General features: G+C 60.3%; 2 protein-coding genes and 1 long non-coding RNA gene across 8 annotated transcripts; 1 reads left to right on the top strand and 2 right to left on the bottom strand.

The window, feature by feature from the left end:
• Window positions 1-1,834: 1,834 nt before the first annotated feature.
• On the bottom strand, window positions 1,835-5,044 carry LOC128797264 (uncharacterized). The gene is made up of 3 exons (XR_008434080.1): window positions 4,992-5,044; window positions 4,397-4,496; window positions 1,835-2,579 (listed from the first exon to the last, which is right to left on the bottom strand). It is a non-coding gene; the product is annotated as an uncharacterized LOC128797264 (long non-coding RNA).
• Window positions 5,045-5,471: 427 nt separating this feature from the next.
• LHX5 (LIM homeobox 5) lies at window positions 5,472-13,232 on the top strand. 3 transcript variants are annotated; one of them, XM_053959703.1, is made up of 6 exons: window positions 5,472-6,067; window positions 7,774-7,997; window positions 8,675-8,728; window positions 9,205-9,482; window positions 10,591-10,756; window positions 11,761-13,232. In XM_053959703.1, the coding sequence occupies exons 1-6, from the start codon at window positions 5,895-5,897 to the stop codon at window positions 12,126-12,128; spliced, it is 1,263 nt and encodes a 420-aa protein (XP_053815678.1). In that variant the 5' UTR covers window positions 5,472-5,894; the 3' UTR covers window positions 12,129-13,232. The 3 variants fall into 3 exon arrangements, with proteins under 3 accessions (XP_053815678.1, XP_053815677.1, XP_053815679.1); XM_053959702.1 differs by having other exon boundaries at window positions 8,543-8,728; XM_053959704.1 differs by lacking the exon at window positions 8,675-8,728.
• A 681-nt stretch (window positions 13,233-13,913) lies between these two features.
• SDSL (serine dehydratase like) lies at window positions 13,914-19,309 on the bottom strand. Of its 4 annotated transcripts, none has more exons than XM_053959706.1 (9): window positions 19,155-19,309; window positions 18,337-18,707; window positions 17,896-18,081; window positions 17,753-17,792; window positions 17,524-17,663; window positions 17,186-17,274; window positions 16,881-17,108; window positions 16,675-16,799; window positions 13,914-16,569 (listed from the first exon to the last, which is right to left on the bottom strand). In XM_053959706.1, exons 2-9 carry the CDS (start codon window positions 18,484-18,486, stop codon window positions 16,376-16,378), a joined length of 1,152 nt encoding a protein of 383 aa, XP_053815681.1. In that variant the 5' UTR covers window positions 18,487-18,707; window positions 19,155-19,309; the 3' UTR covers window positions 13,914-16,375. The 4 variants fall into 4 exon arrangements, with proteins under 4 accessions (XP_053815681.1, XP_053815682.1, XP_053815683.1 ...); XM_053959707.1 differs by having other exon boundaries at window positions 18,337-18,515; XM_053959708.1 differs by having other exon boundaries at window positions 18,337-18,383; window positions 19,155-19,306.
• Between the last annotated feature and the right edge of the window lie 370 nt (window positions 19,310-19,679).

The following is a 19,679-nucleotide window of genomic DNA, read 5'->3' as shown; positions in this document are numbered from 1 at the left end:
AGCACCGGGGCGAGCTCCCTTCCCCTCCCTGCCTCGCCAACAGCTCCACAGCCCCAGCTCCAGCCCTGCCCCCCCGTGTGCCCCCCGAACCCCCCCGCTCCGGGGGCTTCTGCCCCGCCGGGGCGGGCTCCCCACGCACCGGCTCGCTCCGTCCCGCCGCTGCTGTGCGGAGCTCCGCGGTTGCCGCCGGCTTTTCTCATGCAGATTCCCTCTTTCACACCTCCCAAACAAAAGCAAACGGGGGCATCGCCTCGCCGTGTCAACACACACGCTCATTAGCGGGGAGGCGGCGGGGGGAGCGGCTGGGAACGGCTCGAGCAGCCCCTCCGGGGGGGCGGTCGCATCGACGGGAGCTTGTAGCGGGCCGGGGATCACCCGAGGAAATTTGGAGCGAGTTCTGTGCCGCATCCCCCTCAAGTCACTAAGTTTCCGAAGGTGTGGGTTTGCCCGTGCCCGGCTCGTTCCTATCAGCACAGGCTGCTCACGGCCGGGCTTTGCCCACCCGCGGTTCGGCAGCGCGGGGAGCGGCAGCCACGGGCGCTCCGGGCGGCTCCGCGCAGAGCGGGACCCCGAGCCAGGGCCGGCTTAGCCCCGGCGAGCCCTCGGGGCGGTGGGAATGGGGGTCCCGGGATCGTGCTGGAGCCAGGAAGGGCAGGGGGTGCAATTAAAGCTTCGCCAATTACCGCAACCCGCAGGAAAAAAAAAAAAAAAAAGAGTCTGGTTAAAATGGCTGTGGAGTGACTGTGGAAAGGTCGAGGGGAGCAGGGAAAAGCGGCACCTCGCTCGGCGCTGGCTGCCCCCGGACCCGGGAGCGGCAGCCCCGGCCGGGATCCCGCGGGTCTCGGGGCGCTCTGGGGACCGCGCTGCGCACCGAGCTCGCACCGACGGCTTTCCGATCTCCGCGACCGCCGGTGGCACCCGTTTCTCTGCTCCTGCTCGAGATTTTTGTGTCTTCACTTTGGTTTGGAATTTATTTTCCCTTTTTTTGAGTTTTTGTTTTTGGTGGGGTGTTTTGGTTTTTTTGTTGTGTTTTTTTTGTTTGTTTGGTTGGTTTTTGGGTGGTTTTTTTTGTATTTTTTTTTGTTTTGTTTTGTTTGGTTTTGGTTTTTTTTTTTGGTGGTGTGGTTTTATTTCGCTTTTTTCCCCGTTAAACGGCCTCAACAGAGCCCGGTCCCGCGGCCGCTCCGCCTCTCCCGGGGCTTCTCCCTGCCGCCGGCATCGCCGCTCGTTTTGTGCCTTTTCTTCCACCGAAACCCCGTGCCGGAGCTCGGAGGAAAGGAAACAAAAATTCGTTAAAATGAAGTAAAAAGGGTAAAAACCCGAATTAAAAATCCCCCGGTTGGTCGTTCCTATTTGAGCTGCGCTGCGGCTGGAGGGCTTGGTTTGTTTGTTTTCTTTTTCACACCCCCCGGCGGTTCCAGCAACACCCGTGGGGAGCGAAGAGCTGGGGCATCCCCTGTCCCCGGCACCTTCCTCGGGCCCCTTTTGCGGGGTGGGGAGGAGGGGGAGAAGGAGCCGCGGGTGGGGGGGCCCGGCTGGCGGCGTGGGGGCTGCGTGGGGCTTTGTGCGGGCCGGGGGGGCCGCATTGTTCGCCCGCGCTGTGCACGCTCGCACTCACACTCACACTCACCTCGTGTCCCCCCCGCCCCAATAATACGGAAATTTCCATGTCCCAGCTGTCTTCCCCTTTTAACCTTGGTATTAATTTAGGACGGATCTTTTTAAACAGCTCTGTAATGCATTCAGACGCTGCTGGAGGTTTATCTTTTTTTCCCCCTTTTTTTTTTTCTTTTTTTTTTTTTTTTTTTTTTTTGTACCGTGGGTTATATTTACACCCAAAACAAAATAATTACACTTTTGTTGGCGAGAGAAAGCTGGTGATTAGACTGTGGCTCTTTGCAGCAAACCCTTTCTCAGTGGTACACCAGGACAATTTTTCACGGCTGGGTGAAATCAGACGCGGGAGGTAATGAATCCTGTGAGCTATTTAAATTTACAATTTGTAACGCAGTCACTCAGAAACGCCTATGGCCCGGCGAGGAGATGCTTGCTGGGTTTGTTTAATGTTAAAACCTGCCCCGTCCCCCCTCTTACCAGGGGAAAGGAGGGGAGCGCGGGGGGAGCAGCCTCGCCCGCCGGCAGCGGCCCCGCGGAGGAGCGCGGAGCGCCGCGGAGCCGCCGCCTCCCACCGCGCCCGGGCTCGGCATCCTCGGGCCGGCCGGAGCCGCGGAGCCCGGCCCCGCTCCGCGCTCCTTTCCCGGCGTGATCACCGCCTACAACCCCAAAAATAGTTGGTAATATCTACGGAGTCGGCGGCGGAGCATCCGAACAGATAGATAATTAATTACAAAACACAGGGGGAATATGCAAACCGCGTATTACAAATTCTACAGGGCTTAACTGATTGGAAACAGATTATTATCTTGTTTGTCTTTTGTCTGTTTCACTTATCCCTCTGCCGTCTGTTGTGTTGTAAGTTGATACACTTTATTCTTGAAAGGGGATTTTTTTTTCCTTTAATAATATAGTAAATTCCATCAACATCTTGTATAAGCGACGCTGCTTCTCCACGCATTACCCTGTTAAAACACAAAAGGTTTATTAGTTACATATAGGCGGTCTTGTGGGCCCTGAATTACCATCTGTTACCATGGGGGAATGTGGCTGGGGGGAGTTTCTTGGGGCTCGGGGTGGTTTTTCCCCTCCTCCCTTTCCCCTTGGATTTATTTATTCCTTGACTTTCAAACGAAAAAGGGAACCGAGGGCGGCCGCGGGGAGCAGGGGACGGGCTGGGGGTCCCCGGCTGGGGGTCCCGGCTCGGTGGAGGGGAGCAGAGGGAGGGGAGGGGACCCACGGGGGAGTGCGAGGCCGCGGGAGAGCAGCGCGGGTGCCGCTCCCGCACCCAGCACGGGCTGTCCGTACAGCCCAGATTATCCCTAGGTTTATCCCTAGGGCGCGGGACGTGGCACCGCCGCACTCCCGCTCTCCCTGGCACGGCCCTGAGCAGCCCGCGGTGCCTCAGCCCTGCCCGGGGACACGCGTGTGCCCGCGGCTCTCCAGCCCCTCAGCATCCCGGCTTTTCTCCGCCGTGCCGGGAGCGGGGCCTGCCCGATGCTCCCGATGCGCTGACCCCGCTCCCGTGCTGGCTCCTGCCCCGAAATCCGTGGAGGCTGCGCTGGGAGCGGGCCCCGCACACCCCCGCACACCCCCGCACACCCCCGCACACCCCCGCACCGCTCCGCGCCTCCCAAATTCCTCAGGAGCGCCCAGGGAATCCCGCAAACTTGGGCAGAGCCCGCGGGAGCGCGGCCGCGATCGGCCGCGGGTCCGGTCCCTCCTCCTCCTCCTTCCCGTGCCTTCGCCTCTCTTGCCCGCTTCTCCCCTTTTTAGCTCGCTGCAGTTTTCATTTCCTTTCTTCTCTCTTCCCTGGCTTTTTTTTTTTTCCTTCTGTCTTTGTTTTCTTTCCTTCCTCCTCCTCTTCCTTGCTCCCTCGCTCTGGAGCTTTACCTTCGCCCTTCCCTTCTGGTTTCCATTCTTTTCTATTCTAGCCGTTCTTTCTGTCTTTTTATTTCTTTCCTCCGTTTGTTTTTCCTTTTCCCTTATTTTTCCTTCATTTTTTCCCATCTTCTTCCTTGCCTTCATTATTTCTGTGTATTTTTTTTTCGTTCCTTTATTTCTTCTTTATTTGCTTCTTTGCCTTTCTCTTTTTCCCCCTTCGTTTTTCTGTGGTTTTCCTCTGTCTCTTCTTAGTTCCTTCCTTTTTCGTTTCCGTTAATTTATTTTCCTCATTCTCTCTCTCTTTTCTCTCTCTTTACCTTTCCTTTCTCTATCTCTTTTTTTTTTCCTGTATACATTTTCTCCTTTTCCTCCTGTGCTTTTTCTCTTTTTATTTCCCTTTTCCTTCTCTTCTATTTTTCCTCCCCGAATCTCTTCTGTCTGTGTATTTTCTTATTTCGATTCTCCCTCTCTCTCCGCACACATCCCTACACACAAAACCTGCTCCACTTCCCGCCGATGCCCTCGTGCCGTGGAGGATTTGTTGGAATTTTGACGTGAAGCTTTTCTGGATTTTTTTTTTTTTTTTTTTTTTTTTTGTTGTTGTTGTTGTTGTTGTTGTTTGGGGGTTTTGGGTTTTTTTTTTTTTTGCCTCTACCAGGAGCATTTCTCAGCACCAGGAGGCTCCACAGCCACGGGTTATTTCGGGCCGGAGCTAGGGAAAATATATATTTTTTTTTAAAGTATATTTTTTTAATATAAAAATACAAGGATTTTGGCTAGAGGAAATGACGGGGAATGGGAAGGAAGGTTCGGCCTTCACCTGCCCCGCCGCTTTCCTCCTCCTCCCCGCACGGCCGGACCCGTCCCCTCCCGAAACCCCCGGGGAACGGAGGCAGACCTGCCGGCCCCAGGCTGGATCTTCCTCCCCGAACCCCCCTGACCCCAGGCCGGGGCCGGTGCTGCCCCGTCCCTCCCGCGGGGTCTCAGCTCCGCCGCACCTGGAATTAAAGAGAAATCTCAGTGTGGGAGGGGGAGCGGCCTCCGCCCCCCGGGACGCCCCGGCCCCGCTCCCCCCGGCGGCAGCGGGGAAGGGCCGAGGGGGCGGCGGGCCCGGGGGACAAAGCCCGGGGTGTTCGGGGGGGCCGCATACCTCCGGGGGAACTTTTCATCCCGCTCCGCTGCGGGAAGGAGCCCCCGGCCTCCTCCCCATCCCCACCAACCCCTCCCCCCTCCCAAATAAATCCCCCCCCTTCTTTTTCCCACTTGTTGCTCTTCCAGACAAAAGCCTCTCTTCCCCTTGCTCAAAACAAATATAAACCTCCCAAAACCAGGTGAGGCTCTCGCCCTGAGCAACTCGGGACCCCCCAACTCCTCCCCGAGCATCCCTTGAAAAGAAATGAATGCAAATTAAAATTAAAATTAAAGGAAAAAAACGGTGGGCCAGCGCTTTTTCGGCCTTGCCCCCCCGGCCCCCCAGCCAGGTGCGTACTCACTTCGCGGCCCAGGTACAAGCCACCCTCAACAATAGAGGCGCGTTGTTTTTTTCCCTCTGTGCCAAGCACAAGGCTGGAGCCAATTTAGATATGCTATAAATTAAGAGGTTGCCATGGTTACCGCCCTGCCATTGGCCGCATCCCGGCTGACGCGGCCCTCGGCGTCACCAAATCTGAATAAGGATGCGCGAATTACTAAGGCGGGGGACAAAGCTGGCGATGGGGACAGCATGAGAGTGGCGGCGCGGCGGCGGCGGAGCACAGCGAGGCACCGGGGCTGCCGGCTGCAGGGGGGGGTTCATGCACCCCTCCCGCCGCGCCCGCTGCCGCAGAGCCCGCCAGCAGCGCGGCCGCCGCTCCGGCGGCTCCCGGGCCGCTCCGCCAGCACCGGAGGGCGATTTGGGGGGCTGTTTAGTATTATTGTTATTATTTTTTCTCGGGGGTGGTTTGGATTATTCTTGGGGGGGGCATCGTTTTTTCCCTGCCGTCGTCGAGGCTCCGGAGAGAAGAGGGGGAAGAACTTGACAGCCGCCCCGCTGCCCTCCCCTGAATTTTTTGTTATTCCTTCTTCTATATTTTGTTAATTTTTATTTTATTTCGTTCGATTTTATTTTCCTTTGGGGTTTTATTTTTATTTTATTTTTTATTCTCCTTTATTTTATTCCATTTTAATTTATTGGATTTCTTTTCATTTAATTTAATTTGATTTTTATTTTTTCCTGCCTTTTTTTTTTCTATTTTATTTTATTTTTGCATTATTTTCCCCTGCTTTTTGTTTGTTTGTTTGTTTGTTTTGGAGGTTTTTTTGTTTGTTTTTTGGTTTCTTTCCTTTTTTTTGCCGCCGCCGTGTGCCGGCGCGGGCTGGCTTCTCCTTTTGAGCGTCTCCATCCCCCGGCGGAGGTTATGATGGTGCATTGTGCGGGCTGCGAGAGGCCGATTTTGGACCGGTTCCTACTGAACGTCTTGGACAGGGCATGGCACATCAAATGCGTCCAGTGCTGCGAGTGCAAGTGCAACCTGACCGAGAAATGCTTCTCCAGGGAAGGGAAACTCTACTGCAAAAATGACTTTTTCAGGTGAGTCCTCACCCCCACCCCAGCGGGGAGCGGAGGGTGCGGAGCTCCTCACGGCGCCCGGCCTCCCCTGCCTCCCTGGGGTGTCCCCGGAGTTTTGGGGAGCTCGGGGGGGGTCCCCCTCCGGTCCCTCCCTGCCGGGGCTCCGCACCGCCCCTGCCCCGCGGCTCCGTCGGGAGCAGCCCCCGGCCCGGGGAAGCCCCGGGGGGGACCCGGCGGCAGCGCTGCGACCACCGCTGCAGCCCGAGGTGGGGGCGGCGAGGCTGTGCCCCCCTCCCCATCTCCCCACCACCTTCCCCCGGCAGCCCCGGGCCGGTGCCGCCGCCCGCCCCGTCGCGTCAGGCCTCGGTGGGCAGCGGGGGAGCCGCGGTGTGCCCCGCTCCCGGCCCGGCCTGGCACCCCGCGCTCCCCTCCCGGCACCGCAGGCCCCGGTGAACACGGTGCCCAAAACCGCCCCCCCCCCGCCGGGGGTCCCCCGCACCTTAAACGCCCCTAATGACCGCGATAAGGTGCCGGGAGGAAATTAGGGGCCGGCGTGGCGAGGGGGGCCGTGACTTATGACTCCTAATGCTCGCACTACATCAACGTCACGGCGAGCAGCGACACGGGCACGAGTTGTGCCGCGGCCCGAGGAGAAAAAGGGGGGACCCTGCGTGGGCGCCCCCAGGCCTGGCAGCCCCCGGGGACCTCGGGGACAGCCCCTGCTCCCTGTTCTGCGGGCAGATTTTTTGTTTCTGGGGCGGTTTTTTTGTTTGTTTGGGGGGTTGGTTTTATTTTTTGCTTGTTTGTGGGGTTTTTTTCCTTGTATAATTTTCTTTTTGGTTTGTTCGGTTGGTTGGGGGGGGCTTTGTTGGAATTTTTTTTTTTTGTTTTATTTTGCTATGGGTTTTATGTTTTGTTCGTGTTGTTGCTTTTTTTGTGGGGATTTGGGTTTTGTTTTGTGGGGTTTGTGGCAGGGTTTGGTTTTGTCTCTTTTTCTTTTATTTTTTTTCCCCCCCTTGGGAGATGGTTCCGATTCGGATTCCCTGGAATTTTTTTTTTTTTTTTAATCTCCTGGGGGGGAAAAACCCAAAAACACACCTAAACCCAGACCCGCTCTGGGAAGGAAGGGAGATTTACAAAGCACTCTTCCCGACCTGAAAAAATTCCCCCTCGGGAGAGCGGGACGGGCTGGGGACAGGATGCGGGGCTTGGGACTACGGGACGCTCCGTCCTCCGCCGCCCGTTGTTCTGGTCCCCGCACCCGCCGCTCCTTTTTCCCGTCTCTCTGGCCGTGATCAGCCCCGTTTTCCCCACGGGATTTTCAGGCCGGAGCCCCGCGTTCCGCTCCCGGGAGGCACCGGCTGAAACGAAATCCTGCCCCGCGGAGTGCGGAGGGGACCCCGGGCCGCTCTCCCCTCCCGCGCGTCCCTTCTGGGGCCAAATCCGGGCGAGGATGCTCGTGCGTGTCCCCCGCGGGTGGGGACACCCCAAACTCGCGCTGTGCCCGCAGCCCAGCGCCAGGGCTGCGCGGGGATGAAGGCTCTCCTCATCCTCGCCCCAAAGGCGCGGTTCGCCTGTTCCCCCAGATCTTCCATCGGGACGTGCTGGAGGCCCGGGGCTCCCGCGGTGGGGTTGGAGGAGCGGGGCTCGGCACAGCGCGCACACACAGCCCCGCCGCAGCCCATCTTCGCCGGGGCTCCAGCTCTTGCTTTTCTCCCCCTTCCCAGGAGGTTTGGTACCAAATGCGCCGGCTGCTCCCAAGGGATCTCTCCCAGCGACCTCGTCCGGAAAGCCCGGAATAAAGTCTTTCACCTGAACTGTTTCACCTGCATGGTCTGCAACAAGCAGCTCTCCACGGGCGAGGAACTCTATATCATCGACGAAAACAAATTTGTTTGCAAAGAGGATTATTTGAACTCTCCCAGTTTGAAGGAAGGCAGCCTCAACTCAGGTACGAGCGGCTCAGCCCGCCCACCGCTCCGTTCCCGCCGTCGGTTCCTCCCGCCGGGCAGGAGGTTTGGATTTGTGGGGTGAGGGGCTGCACCCCGCGGCCAGCCCGACCCCCCGGTAATCCCTGCCACCGGCACCGGCCCGAGGGGCAGCGCCGAGAGCGCCGGCACAAGCCCCGAGCTGCCGGTACCTCCCGGTGGAGGCACCTCCGGCCGGGCAGGAGGTTTGGATTTGTGGGATGAGGGGCTGCACCCCGCAGCCAGTTGATCCGCCGGGGGAGGGAGTGATGTGGGCTGAAAGGCTTGGAACCGGGTGAAAGCCTCCGTGACACCCCGCGTGGGACGCGGACACGCGTGGGATGAGCTCCCCGCTCCAGCCTCGGCTCCTGCCCCGCGCACGGCCCCTGCGGCAGCGGGGCTGCGGGGCGGGGGGAGCCACGATCCCCCCAAGGGCTGCCTCGGGAGCCCCTCACTCCCCAGAGCCCCCCCTGCGAGTGTCCCGGTCCCCCCGCGCCGTGGGCCTGATCCTTCGCCTCCTTTCACCCAGAGGCAAAGCTCCCATTTGACTTCCTTGGAAGCTGTCTCTGCGTCAGGAGAGCAGGGCCAGGCCCCCTCCTGCTGTCCCAGCCATGCCGGGCGCCCCTGCTCACCCCCTTCCGTGGGCTCTCTCTCCGTCCAGCACCCGGGGCCGGATCCTGCCACGCCAGTCAGTGGGGCCGCTGCTGTGAGCGAGGCGAGTAGAGCTTGGCCTTGGGGGGGTGCTGGCTGCAGGGTCCCCGGGGGGAACACGGTGGCTGGGGGCGGGGGGGGTGAGCCAGGCTCGAGGCAGCGACCGGGGGACTCCCGAAACCTCGACAGGGCCCGGTTTGCGTTTTTCCCAGCGGCGCATCCCGCTTCCCGGCACGGGGAGTAGAGGGGGAGCGTGGGGGGCAGCGGTGGGCCTGGGGGTCACCCCCTCCCCAGCTCCCCCCGCCGGCACGACGCGGTGCACAGGGCTGGAGCGGGCGGCGCCTGCCCGGAGCTCCGCGTGGTGTTGGGGGGCGATGCTTTAGGGGAACCAGGGGGGCAGAGGCCTCTGCAGCCCTTGCTGCTCTCCAGCACCCCCCAGCCCCTCTCCTGGAAAGCAGGCGGAGGGCAGAGGAGAAGGGGGGGTCAATCTCTCCCCTAAGTCACCCACCCCCCCCTTTCCTCTCTGGGTCTCCTTTACAGTGTCCTCATGTACAGACAGGAGTTTGTCCCCGGATCTCCAGGACCCCATGCAGGACGACACCAAGGAAACGGACAACTCGACCTCCTCGGACAAGGAGACCACCAACAACGAGAACGAGGAGCAGAACTCGGGCACCAAGCGGAGGGGGCCCCGCACCACCATTAAAGCCAAGCAGCTGGAAACCCTCAAAGCTGCCTTCGCCGCCACCCCCAAACCCACTCGCCACATCCGGGAGCAGCTGGCCCAGGAGACCGGCCTCAACATGAGAGTCATCCAGGTAGGACAGCCCAGCCCACCGCGGGGGAGGACAGCGGGTCCCGGGAGGAGCCCGGACGCTTCAAGGCTGTGGGAGTGGGAGCGGGCAAACCCCATTTGTCCCCTGCCAGCGCCCCCTCAGGCCCAGCCCTGCAGCCACGCCACTCTCCCGTGGGTCAGCGGGGATCCCCCAGCCATGGGAAGGGATGAAAACCATTCCCAAAACACGAGGTTTTGCGCGGGGCCGAGCAGGATCCCCGGCGTGCCGGGAGATGGATGCTCCAGCCTTGCGGAAGCGAGGAGCATCCACCGCGCTCTGCAGGCAGCCGGCACTTCCTCACCGCACTGCCCCCGTGAAGAAAATCCCTGTGGAAATGTAGGGATTAATGGGCTTTAATAGAGGCATTAATAGGGGAGGACTCTCCGGCTTTGCCGGTAGCGGAGCTGCGATTCCCGGCTCCTGGCAGAGGGGAGCACAAGTCCCGCAGGACAGCGCTGTGCTCGTACCCCTGAGCTGCCCCATCCCTGGGGGTACGAGACAATAATCCAGACGCCCCACCAGGCTGCTGAGGCGTGCGGTTCGGAAGAAGCAATGCCCGTGGAGAGGCGGCCACATCCCCCCTTTCCCTTTTATTCCCGTTCTCACCGCCGGCTGTTCTGAATCCTTGCCTGCTGCCGCAGGTGCTCATCCCCCTGCTCCCCGCTTTCTGCCTGCTTCTGCCATGATCCAGAGCCCTATCCCCTTTTTCCTTCCCACGTTTCCTCCCTTCTTTCCCCTATCCATAGGGGAAATTTCCCCCTCCTGCATTTTCCAGCTGCAGGGACAGAGAGGCTGAGGATGTGCAGCTGGGGGAAGGAGGGGCAGGGTTTTAAATAACCTGGTTATTTGTGGGGTGAGGTGTCCCCATGTACTTTTTGAGGCAGCAGCAGCAGGAGGAAGGGGGGGGTCGGTGTCGGTAAAAAAAAAAAAAAAAAAAAAAAAAAAAAAAAAAAAAAAAAAAAATCAGATATTGGAAAACCCGTGTGGGTGCAAGATTTCCCCGCGCAGACTTTGGGGACGGGATGCCGCTGACCCAGAGGGGTCCCTGCTCGCCCATCCGCGGTGGGCACTGACACCAGCCCGGCCACAGGTGTGGTTCCAGAACCGTCGGTCGAAGGAGCGGCGGATGAAGCAGCTGAGCGCGCTGGGCGCCCGCCGGCACGCGTTCTTCCGCAGCCCCCGCAGGATGCGGCCCCTCGGCGGCCGCCTCGACGAGTCCGAGATGCTCGGCTCCACGCCCTACACGTACTACGGAGGTGAGGCACGGCCCGCGGGGTCCCTGCCCTGTCCCCCCTCTTGTCCTTTGTTCCTCCCATCCCGTTCTCCGCCGCTTTCCCCCTTTCCCCCGCCCATGCACACACGCGTGCCCGCAGCCGCGCACACGCAGAGCCGGCCCCACGCACCCCCACGCCCCCCCCCCCGGCATTGCGGGGCCCCTCTCCCGCGAACAAAGCCCCAGCTGCGGGGCTTTTGTCCCCCTTTCAGGCCGCATTTGTTCCAATTACCTCCCGGGCCCGCAGCATATGGAAGGTCAGTGCGGGCCGGCCGCCCCCCGCTGCCCCGACGGGACGGGATGGGCGCAGCGGGGCGGCCCCGCGCCTCCCCTCTCCCCCAGCTCCCCGCAGAGCCCCCCCAAAAGCTGCATTTTCAAAGCCTCCCATCTGACCAGGGGCTTCCCAGGCACCCCTTGTTGCCCTGCAGTTAGTTTCTAGATCCCTTCCAAGCTGCTTAAACATATATATGAATTCCACATTATATGTATTTTTAATGCATTTTTTCCTATTATATATAATTTCTCCAATGTGCACATATATTTTCCCATTATATACATTTTTCCCGTTTTATGTTTATTTTTGCCCATCCTTTTTATATCTATATTTCACCCTTTCCCTTTTTATATGCATATACATAAATATATGCACGTTCTTTTTTCCCCCCTCCATTAATTAAGCACTAAACTGAGCCCATTTTCCCGGCCCCCTCACCTCTCCCAGACCGGATTCCCTGCCCTCCCTCACTCCAGGCTGGGCAAAGAGAGGATGATGGGCAGTGCAGCTCTTAGGACGGGCTCATTCCTCTCAGGCTGGATTTAATCCCCACCCGCCCTTTGGGTCGCTCTTTGGGAGCCAGCAGAGCGTTTTGGAGGGGACAGCACAGGGTGGTTTTGGAGGGGACAAGAAGGGTTTGGGGCGCAGCGGGATTTCGGGTGGTTTTTAGCTCCAGGAGACCAGATCCAACCTTTTTCCCTCCCTCCCCACAGATTACCAAGGTGACTACTACGGGCCGGGAGGCAACTATGACTTTTTCCCCCACGGGCCGCCCTCCCAAGCCCAGTCCCCGGCCGACTCCAGCTACCTTCAGAACTCAGGACCCGGCTCCACACCCCTGGGACCCTTGGAGCCCCCCCTAAGCGGACACCACTCCTCAGAAAACCAAAGGTACACGGATATGATCTCGCACCCCGACACCCCCAGCCCCGAGCCGGGGATGACCGGCTCGCTGCACCCCATCCCGGGGGAGGTCTTCAGCGGGGGGCCCAGCCCGCCCTTCTCCATGTCCAGCAATAGCGGCTACAGCGGGGCTCTGTCGCACCCCAACCCGGAGCTCAGCGAGGCGGCGGTGTGGTAGGCCCGGCCTGGGCACGCGTGTGCGTGTGCGCAGGGGGAAACCCCCCCTGGTCCCCCCAGCCCACGCGTGTCCCCCTCCTCGCCCCGCAGCAGGGGCCAGTAAAGCCCCCCCCCCCCGCAGATGCCGAAACGCATCCCGGCATCCGCCCGTCCTCCCCATCCCCGCACCCCCCGGGAGCTTGGGGCCACCCCGCTACCTCCCCCCTCCCGGCACCTTCCCCCCGACATTTTTGGGGGGGGGCAAGGAAAGGTGCCCAGCCCTGCAGACCCCGCCGGCGGCGGGACCAGCGCCTCTCGGACCAAAGCTGAACTCGCCTGGACACGGGTCCCACCGCCCCGGCGGCACCGGGGGAGGGGGCTGCGGCAGGGCTTCCCCCTGCTCATTAGCATCCTTTTTAATTGCCCCTACCACAGGAAGGGGGGGGGAATGGGGAATAGCAGGAATAACCCTCCCCGTGGCCCCTCCCTGCCCTCGTTTTTATTGTTCCCGTTTCACCCCCGAGGAGAAGGTGGGCTTGGAGCCGGCTTTTGGCGGTGGGGAGGAGCGGGCTGTGCGGGGCCAGGCCCGGGGCTGCCCCAGTGACTGGCTGAGATTGGGCTCCCACGTGGTGGAACAGGCACCAGAAAGAGGCAGAAACAGGAAAAACAAAAACACAACAAAACCAACAACAACAAAATAAAACCCCAAACAAACAATAAACCCCAGAACTAAACCAACCCAACCACAGCAGCAGAAATTTCACCCGAGCCTCGACGCCGAGTCCCACCCCAACGATTCCCAGAGGCTCCGCCAATTTAAGGATGTATTATAGTTTTTGCTTCTAGTTTCTTTATTTTGTATAAAGGAGAAACAAATAAAGTATGTTTTTGTGTTTACTGATTATTTATTGTACTTTAGTCATCGGAGGCTCCGAATTTTTCTATTTTGAAGGCAGGGAGGGGATGGCACCGGGGAGGGGGGGGTGAGAGCATAGAGAGAGGGGGGGAATAAAAGGAAGGAGAATGGAAAAGGAAAGAAAAAAGTTGTTTTCTGAAAGCGTCGTGGGTTTCCTGTCCCCGCTGCCTCTTGCGGAGGCTGTTAGTGTGAATGGCTCTTGTTGTTCAATGTGAATAAAAAACCTTTTAGTTACCTACTGTTCGGTCACCTGGTCCCTTTCATTTTATTTTATTTTAATTTGTTTTAACACAAGCCCGTGAGAAATGCTGCCCGGGCTCCCCCACCGTCCCCCAGCCCTGCGTGGGCTCTGGGGGAGCACCTCCCACGGCTGCCCTGGGTGAGCGATGTGCACCTGGACAAGGTGATGCTGCTGCATCCCCCGCCCCGCACCCCAGCGCTCCCCAGTCCCAGAGCTCCGTGGCACTGGAAAGGGGCACATTGCCCAGCTCAGCCCCTTCCCCCACAGCGCAATGCACAGTTTCTTTCTCCCGGGGGGCACCCAAGACCCTCCCAGAGCAGCCCAGGGGCACCTGCAGCCCTGCTGGCAGAGCAGCCCCAGGCGGCAGCCTCGGGGGTCAGCTGGGGGGGGACACCCAAGTGGGGGTTCAGCAGTGCCATCAGCATCTTTTGTCCCATTTTCCCTGGGCATCCTGGTGCCAGGAGGGGGGAGGGTCTCCTCCCCAGCACCCCAGCACACTCCCCTTCTCTCCTGCTTTCTATCCCTTGAGATATAAAAATAAAAAGTCCCAGGCTGGCTGCAGCTCTGAACTAATATTTAAAATGCAAAATCATGGCAGAGTTTTTCGCCCCCCCCCCCCACCCCACCCCACCCCCCTCCCGCTCCTTGTCTTGCAGTAAAACGATATAAACAGAATAAATTACCTTCCCTTGCTGGCTTACGAGAGTCCCTCTCTCCTGACCTGAATTTTAAGTCCTGGCTCGGTTGTAGCACGGAGCACCGATGATTTATGGAAAGCCAGCCACATCTCTGCATATTTTCGCTGTTCAGCCAAGTGGTGGAATTTATCCTTCCTATACCATTACTGGCATTAATAACGGGGTGGCCAACGAGCCACACGGAGCCCCGAGCGAGCCCTCAGCCAGGAGCTGGGGCCAGCACAGACATTGGGGTTCTCTCACCCCCCAAGAAAAACACCTTCTCCCCTTTTCCCAAATGGAGAAACTGAGGCAGGAGCAAAACTGGCTGCTCCTCTGGGCTCCAGCACTTGCAGGTTGTCGGTGTTAGCAGGTAATGAGGAATTTTCATAAGGACAGGGCGATGTGGTGCTAAATAACCCACTCACAGCATCATTTTGAGTATGAAATGGTCAATCACTGGGTGAACACTGGTTGCTATTATTATTATTCATATTATTATTATTACTATTATTATTATTATTATTATTATTATTATTATTATTATTATTATTTCGAAATTCAAGGCACTGAGCTGAGGGTAGTTTTTAGGCTGCCGGGACACCCCATCTGTGAGACCTGGACAGAAGAGGCTGCAGGAGGGATTGGGGATGATGCTCCAAGCTGCCACCTCCCAGGCTGGGGGCTCGCAGGAGGATGGGACTCAGCAGGAGCAGCCATCAAAGCAGGGAAGAGCCCAAGGAATAATTGCCTGGCACAGAGGAGCTCTGCAGGAGCCAGACCCGGGGTCCCCATCGCCCCAGAGGTCCCGGGAAGGCAGCAGCACTCAGGATTCCTGCCTGTCTCCTGCCACCCCTTAGGGGTGTCCTCTCCACCCTGCACCGCACATCCCTGCCAGGGAGATCCAAAGCCCCCAGCTGGCACCCAAAGGCCAAGTGCCCCCTCCTGAAGGCGAGGAGGGGAAAAGCTCCCTGCTGGGTCACCCCAAACCCCACAGTCACGCCCATGCCACTGCCAGCAGTGACCCTTCTGTGCTGAGGAATCCCCATCGTGAGATCCTGACTGCCCTGACCACTCCCCCCCCTCCCCGAGCAGAATCAAGGGAATAAATTCCTTTTTAAAAGCTGTTGGGCAAACACCAATGCTATTCGGTTTGGGGTTTTTTTCTTCTCCTGACCTTCTTGCCTTTTTTTTTTTTTTTTCCTGAAGGGGGAAGGTCTGCAGAAGGTGGAAAGTAATCAGGTTTTGGACCTGGGATAAAAAATAGCTGGAGTAGGTTGGGCTGACTCCTTATAATTAATAGTGTGCCTCGTAATAGGATTCTCCAGCCTTCGGTGCTCCCTGGAAACACCTTTTTACATAAGATATTGCTCACGATGGAGTGGCAGAGTTTTGATTTATGGGGGTTTGGCCTCCACGAAGCACCTGGGAAGGTGGCCCGACCGGTGGGAGGTACAGGGCCACGGGGCTGAGGGCAGGGGTTTTTGGGGGGTTGGCAGCCAGGTCAGGGAAGAGGGCTTTGTGGGGGGATGTGGTGAGCTGCTCCCGGGGCTGACACCTGCCCCAAAAGGGAGGAGGATGAGAGGGGTTTGGGGGCAGCAAAAGGCTTCTCTCCCTGCCCAGCATCACAGGGCACAGGCTCAGCAGGGGAACCAGCTGGGGCTGGGGAGCACCAGCAGGAGCAAAGCTCCGCATCACCCGGAAGGGGAGGAAGGAGAGAGGAGAAATGTTGGGAGGACACAAAAAATACCCCAGGAGGCGCCACAGCAAAGGGCTAAAAGCGAACACAGCGCTACAGAGTGGAAATGTGGGAGAGCAGGAAAGCCTGGGGGAAAGGGAGAATGGGAAAAAGAGTGGGATGGGGGGAAAAGGGATCTCAGGGGGTGTAGGATGGGGTATATCCCCTCCACATGTTAGAGCGCCTCGGAACCCGCAGGTGTTAAACCCGGCCGGGGATTCCCGTGGATAAATCACCGTAACAAGAGCGTTGTTCTCGTCTGGCCACAGCCAATGTGGCAGGAATGGGAGAGGATTGTAATAATTAATAATCATTACAATAATAATGCAGAAAGACAGTAGCAAAGTAATTAGTCAGAGAGGGAGCGCTTGCTAATTGAGGTGGGGAGCTGCAGCCCGAACAGCCAGGGGAGGAGCAGGGGGAGGGAGGAGAGGGGGGCGGAGGGTTGCAAGGAGAATACCTGGCATGTCCCAGGGGAAAAACGGGATGTGCGGGGCCCGGTGCCGCCCTCGGCACAGGCCTGCAGTGCGACCCCCCGTGCCTCAGTTTCCCCATCCCTGCATGGGCGCTGCGTGCTGCAAGAGGCAGCGTGAGGAGCCCGGCCCCACGTCCCCAGGCTTTATTTCGGTTCTTCGGGAAGGAAAGCGAGCAGAGCGTGCCAGGCGGGCTCTGTCACATCCCGTGCCCGGCGCGGGTGTCACTGCAGCCCCAGCCGGCTCTTCAGGGCCCGCAGCTGGGCCGTGTGGATGTTGCTGCCGCCGCACAGCACGAGCAGCACGGAGCGCAGCGGGCTCCGCAGCCGCCCCTCGCTCTGCAGCCGCTGCAGCCGCCCCGAGTAGAGCACGGCCAGGGGGGCCCCGCACGCCGGCTCCACCAGCATCCGCTCCTCATCTGCGGGCACCGGAGCAGCGCCACATTGGGGCACCCACGGAGCGGCAGCTCGCCCGGCCCCCTGTCCCCAGCAGGACCCCGCGGTGTCCCCGTCACCCCGCTCACCCAGGAACTGCTCCACAGCCCGCACGGCCTCCGCGTCCTCCACCACCTGCGAGAGCACCTGGCACTCCCGGGCACACTCCAGCGCCCGCGCCGCCACCGTCTTGGCTCCCAGGCACGTGGCCACGCTGGGACAGCCGGGGACAAGGCGGTCAAGGCGAGGACAGCTCGGCGAGCCCTGCCAGCTGGCTGCACGCGTGGCTGCTCACCTGGTGATGTCGGGCAGGGTGACGAGCCGGCCGGCTTTGAGCGCCTCGTGGAAGCTGTGAGCTCCCAGGGTCTCGGCGGCGACGATGGGGACATCCTGCCAGCCCACCTGCTGCAGGCCGGCCACGACACCGGCCAGCAGCCCCCCGCCACCCACCGCCACCACGATGGCGCCTGGTTTGGCCTCCAGAGAGTCCTTCAGCTCCCGGACCAGGCTGGCGTGACCCTCCCTGCAGGGGTGGGGGCAGGGGGATGCAGCCTGGGGGCTCCCCTGGATCCCGGGGACGGGGACCGGGGCAGCACTCACCACACCAAGGGGTGATCGAAGGGGGGGATGCTGACCCAGCCCTCTGTCTTAGCCAGCTCCTGGGCTCTGCTGTTGGCATCATCCCACACCTGGGTGGGGCAAGGGGGCGCTCAGCAGGGCTCCACAGAGCCCTCACTACCCCGGGATGGGTCCCTTGTCCCTGCGGGGCTGGGGGACACCAGAACGAGCGAGGGCTCCCAGGGTGACCCTGCTGTGATGCTGGGGTGCAGGGGATGCAGGAGGGCGACATTTCGGGACGGGGTTTGCCAAGCACCAGTGAGCAGCTGAGGTCGGGCTCAGCCCCCTCTGGACCCCCCGGACCCCACTTTTGGGGGTACCTTGCCGTAGACCTCGACTGTCGCCCCCAGCTCCTCCAGTTTGCGCACGGGGGTGGGGCCGCTGCTGCTGGGGACCACCACGGTGATGGGCAGCCCCAGCTTCCGGGCTGCGTACGCTGCTGCCAGACCCGCGTTCCCTCCTGGGCAAAGGGAGGGCTCAGCCAGGGCTCGACCCCCTGCACATCCCCAGATTCCTCAGGAGCATCCCCCCAGCTCGGGATGCAGTTACCTGAGGAGCAGACGAAGTGGCGGCAGCCCTTCTTGGCAGCCTGAAAGGCAGGAGAGAAAGAGGGGAGGGGACGGCTGTGTTCCCTCCAAGGTGCCCCCATGAGGGCAGGCGCAGCCCCTTGCACACACCGCGCCCACACTCACATCCTGGCACAGGTGCCCGATGCCCCGGATCTTGAAGGATCCCGAGGGCTGGACGTTCTCCAGCTTCATGAAGACCTTGGTGCCCACGGCCTTGGAGAGGGACATGCTCTCCAGGACGGGTGAAACGATGTGGAAGGGCTTCTGGCCCCCGACTGGCTGGGCTGCCATGGCCTGACAACGGATGCTCTGCCAGGGAGAGGCGGTGGAGTCACCAGCTGCTCCCCACGGGTCCCTCCCGCAGCCCCGATGTCTACTCCGGGCTCGGTGCGGAGCACTGGCAGGGACAGGGCTGTCCCCAGTGTCCCCTCCCATCCCTAGGATGCAGCAGCTCTCCCTGGAAGATCCCAGGACAGGCTGTGCCACCCCCTCCTCCATCCTCGTGGTCCCGGTGTCCCCAGGTGCCCGCGCACAGCCTGTCCTGTAACCCGGGCTGGGCATTACCTGGTGGCCCGTGGGACCTCGCGGTGTGTCCTCACCCACCGCCGAGCCTGCGCGACACCAGAGGGAGAGGTGACGTCCGAGGGGCCGTGCCGCTGTCCCCAGGTGGCCGTGCTCAATCACGCAGCCGGGCAAGGGGCAGGGGTCGGACATTGCCCCGGCTGTTTGCTGTTTGCTCAGCCCTGGGCGGGTTTTACAGGCTGTGCTGCTGCCAGGGCCACCCGCGGGGACAAACACGTGTGGCCCTGCCAGCCAGATCCCGGCAGCTCTCACATGCCCGGGAGATGGGATGTGGGCTCCCAGGAGATGGGGGAAGAGGAAAGGCAGCTCACAAATGCTTTTGGGGCCCCTCAAGGGTTTGCACTGGGTATTATCTGGTCCGGACAAAAACATGTACCAGCAGATTTTAGGATTTTGTCCCTGAACCCCTGGTGTAGCCAGGGCAGCCTGCACACCCCAAAACCCCAGCCAAGACACCTCTCATTGCCTCCAGAAGAGCCATCACACCCCTCTGCTCACCCTGCCAAGCCCCCGCCCCATGGCCACCCTTCAATCCTCTCCAAGGTTCCAATCCCAGGGGGCTCAGCCCCTCCAGCTGGGGGAGACCCCCGGGATGAGCCCCCCCCCGCTCCAGCTGGCCATGCGGGCACCCCATGGACAGAGATCCCTTAGGGAGGGGCTATCCCAAGTGACGCAGCCAGAGGCTGGCCCAGACCCAAGGTCCAGCAGCCCCCAGGCAAAGCAGGCAGAGCCCCCTCCCTTCCTCTGGGACCCTTCCTTGTCACCCAGCCGTGGTGACACCCCCAGGGTAAAAGCCGTACCTCTGCTCTGAGGGGCTGGTTCTGTCCACAGCAGGCAGGGAGGAGGAGGAAGGTGGGATCTGGAGGAAGGGCCAGCCCTGGCACGCAGCCCCGCAGCCGCAGGAGGTTCCTCTGTTGCTCTGGCCAAGCTGAAGCAGCCTGGAAGCAGAAGGCACAAGGAGTCCTGAGGAGGGGACACTGCACTGGAACCAACACACCCCAAACAGGGTGCACTGGGAACCCCACACTGTGCCCAGTTCTGCCCCAGTGCCAGGCACACAGCAGTGAAACCAGAATATGGGATTTCAGTGCCCTGACCCAAACTGTGCTGCAAAACCCCCAGAGCACCGCTGCTGGCAGGCAGCGAGCAGGGGGAGAGCTCTGGGGCTGCCCTGTTCCTCACGGAGCTGATCTTTGGTGCCAACAAAACATCCCCGCTTCCCACACCCTCCCTGGGCTCCCGAGAGAGCAGCACAGAGCACAGCACTGCCCCTCGGCAGAGCCACGCTGCTTCTGGGACACGGGGGCCTGGAAAGGAGGGCAGTG

Source organism: Vidua chalybeata, chromosome 18, assembly GCF_026979565.1.
Source record: "Vidua chalybeata isolate OUT-0048 chromosome 18, bVidCha1 merged haplotype, whole genome shotgun sequence".
In the NCBI taxonomy this organism is placed as follows: domain Eukaryota; kingdom Metazoa; phylum Chordata; class Aves; order Passeriformes; family Viduidae; genus Vidua; species Vidua chalybeata.
The sequence above is the reverse complement of the archived record's forward strand: the minus strand, read 5'-3'. Positions and strand labels throughout refer to the sequence as shown.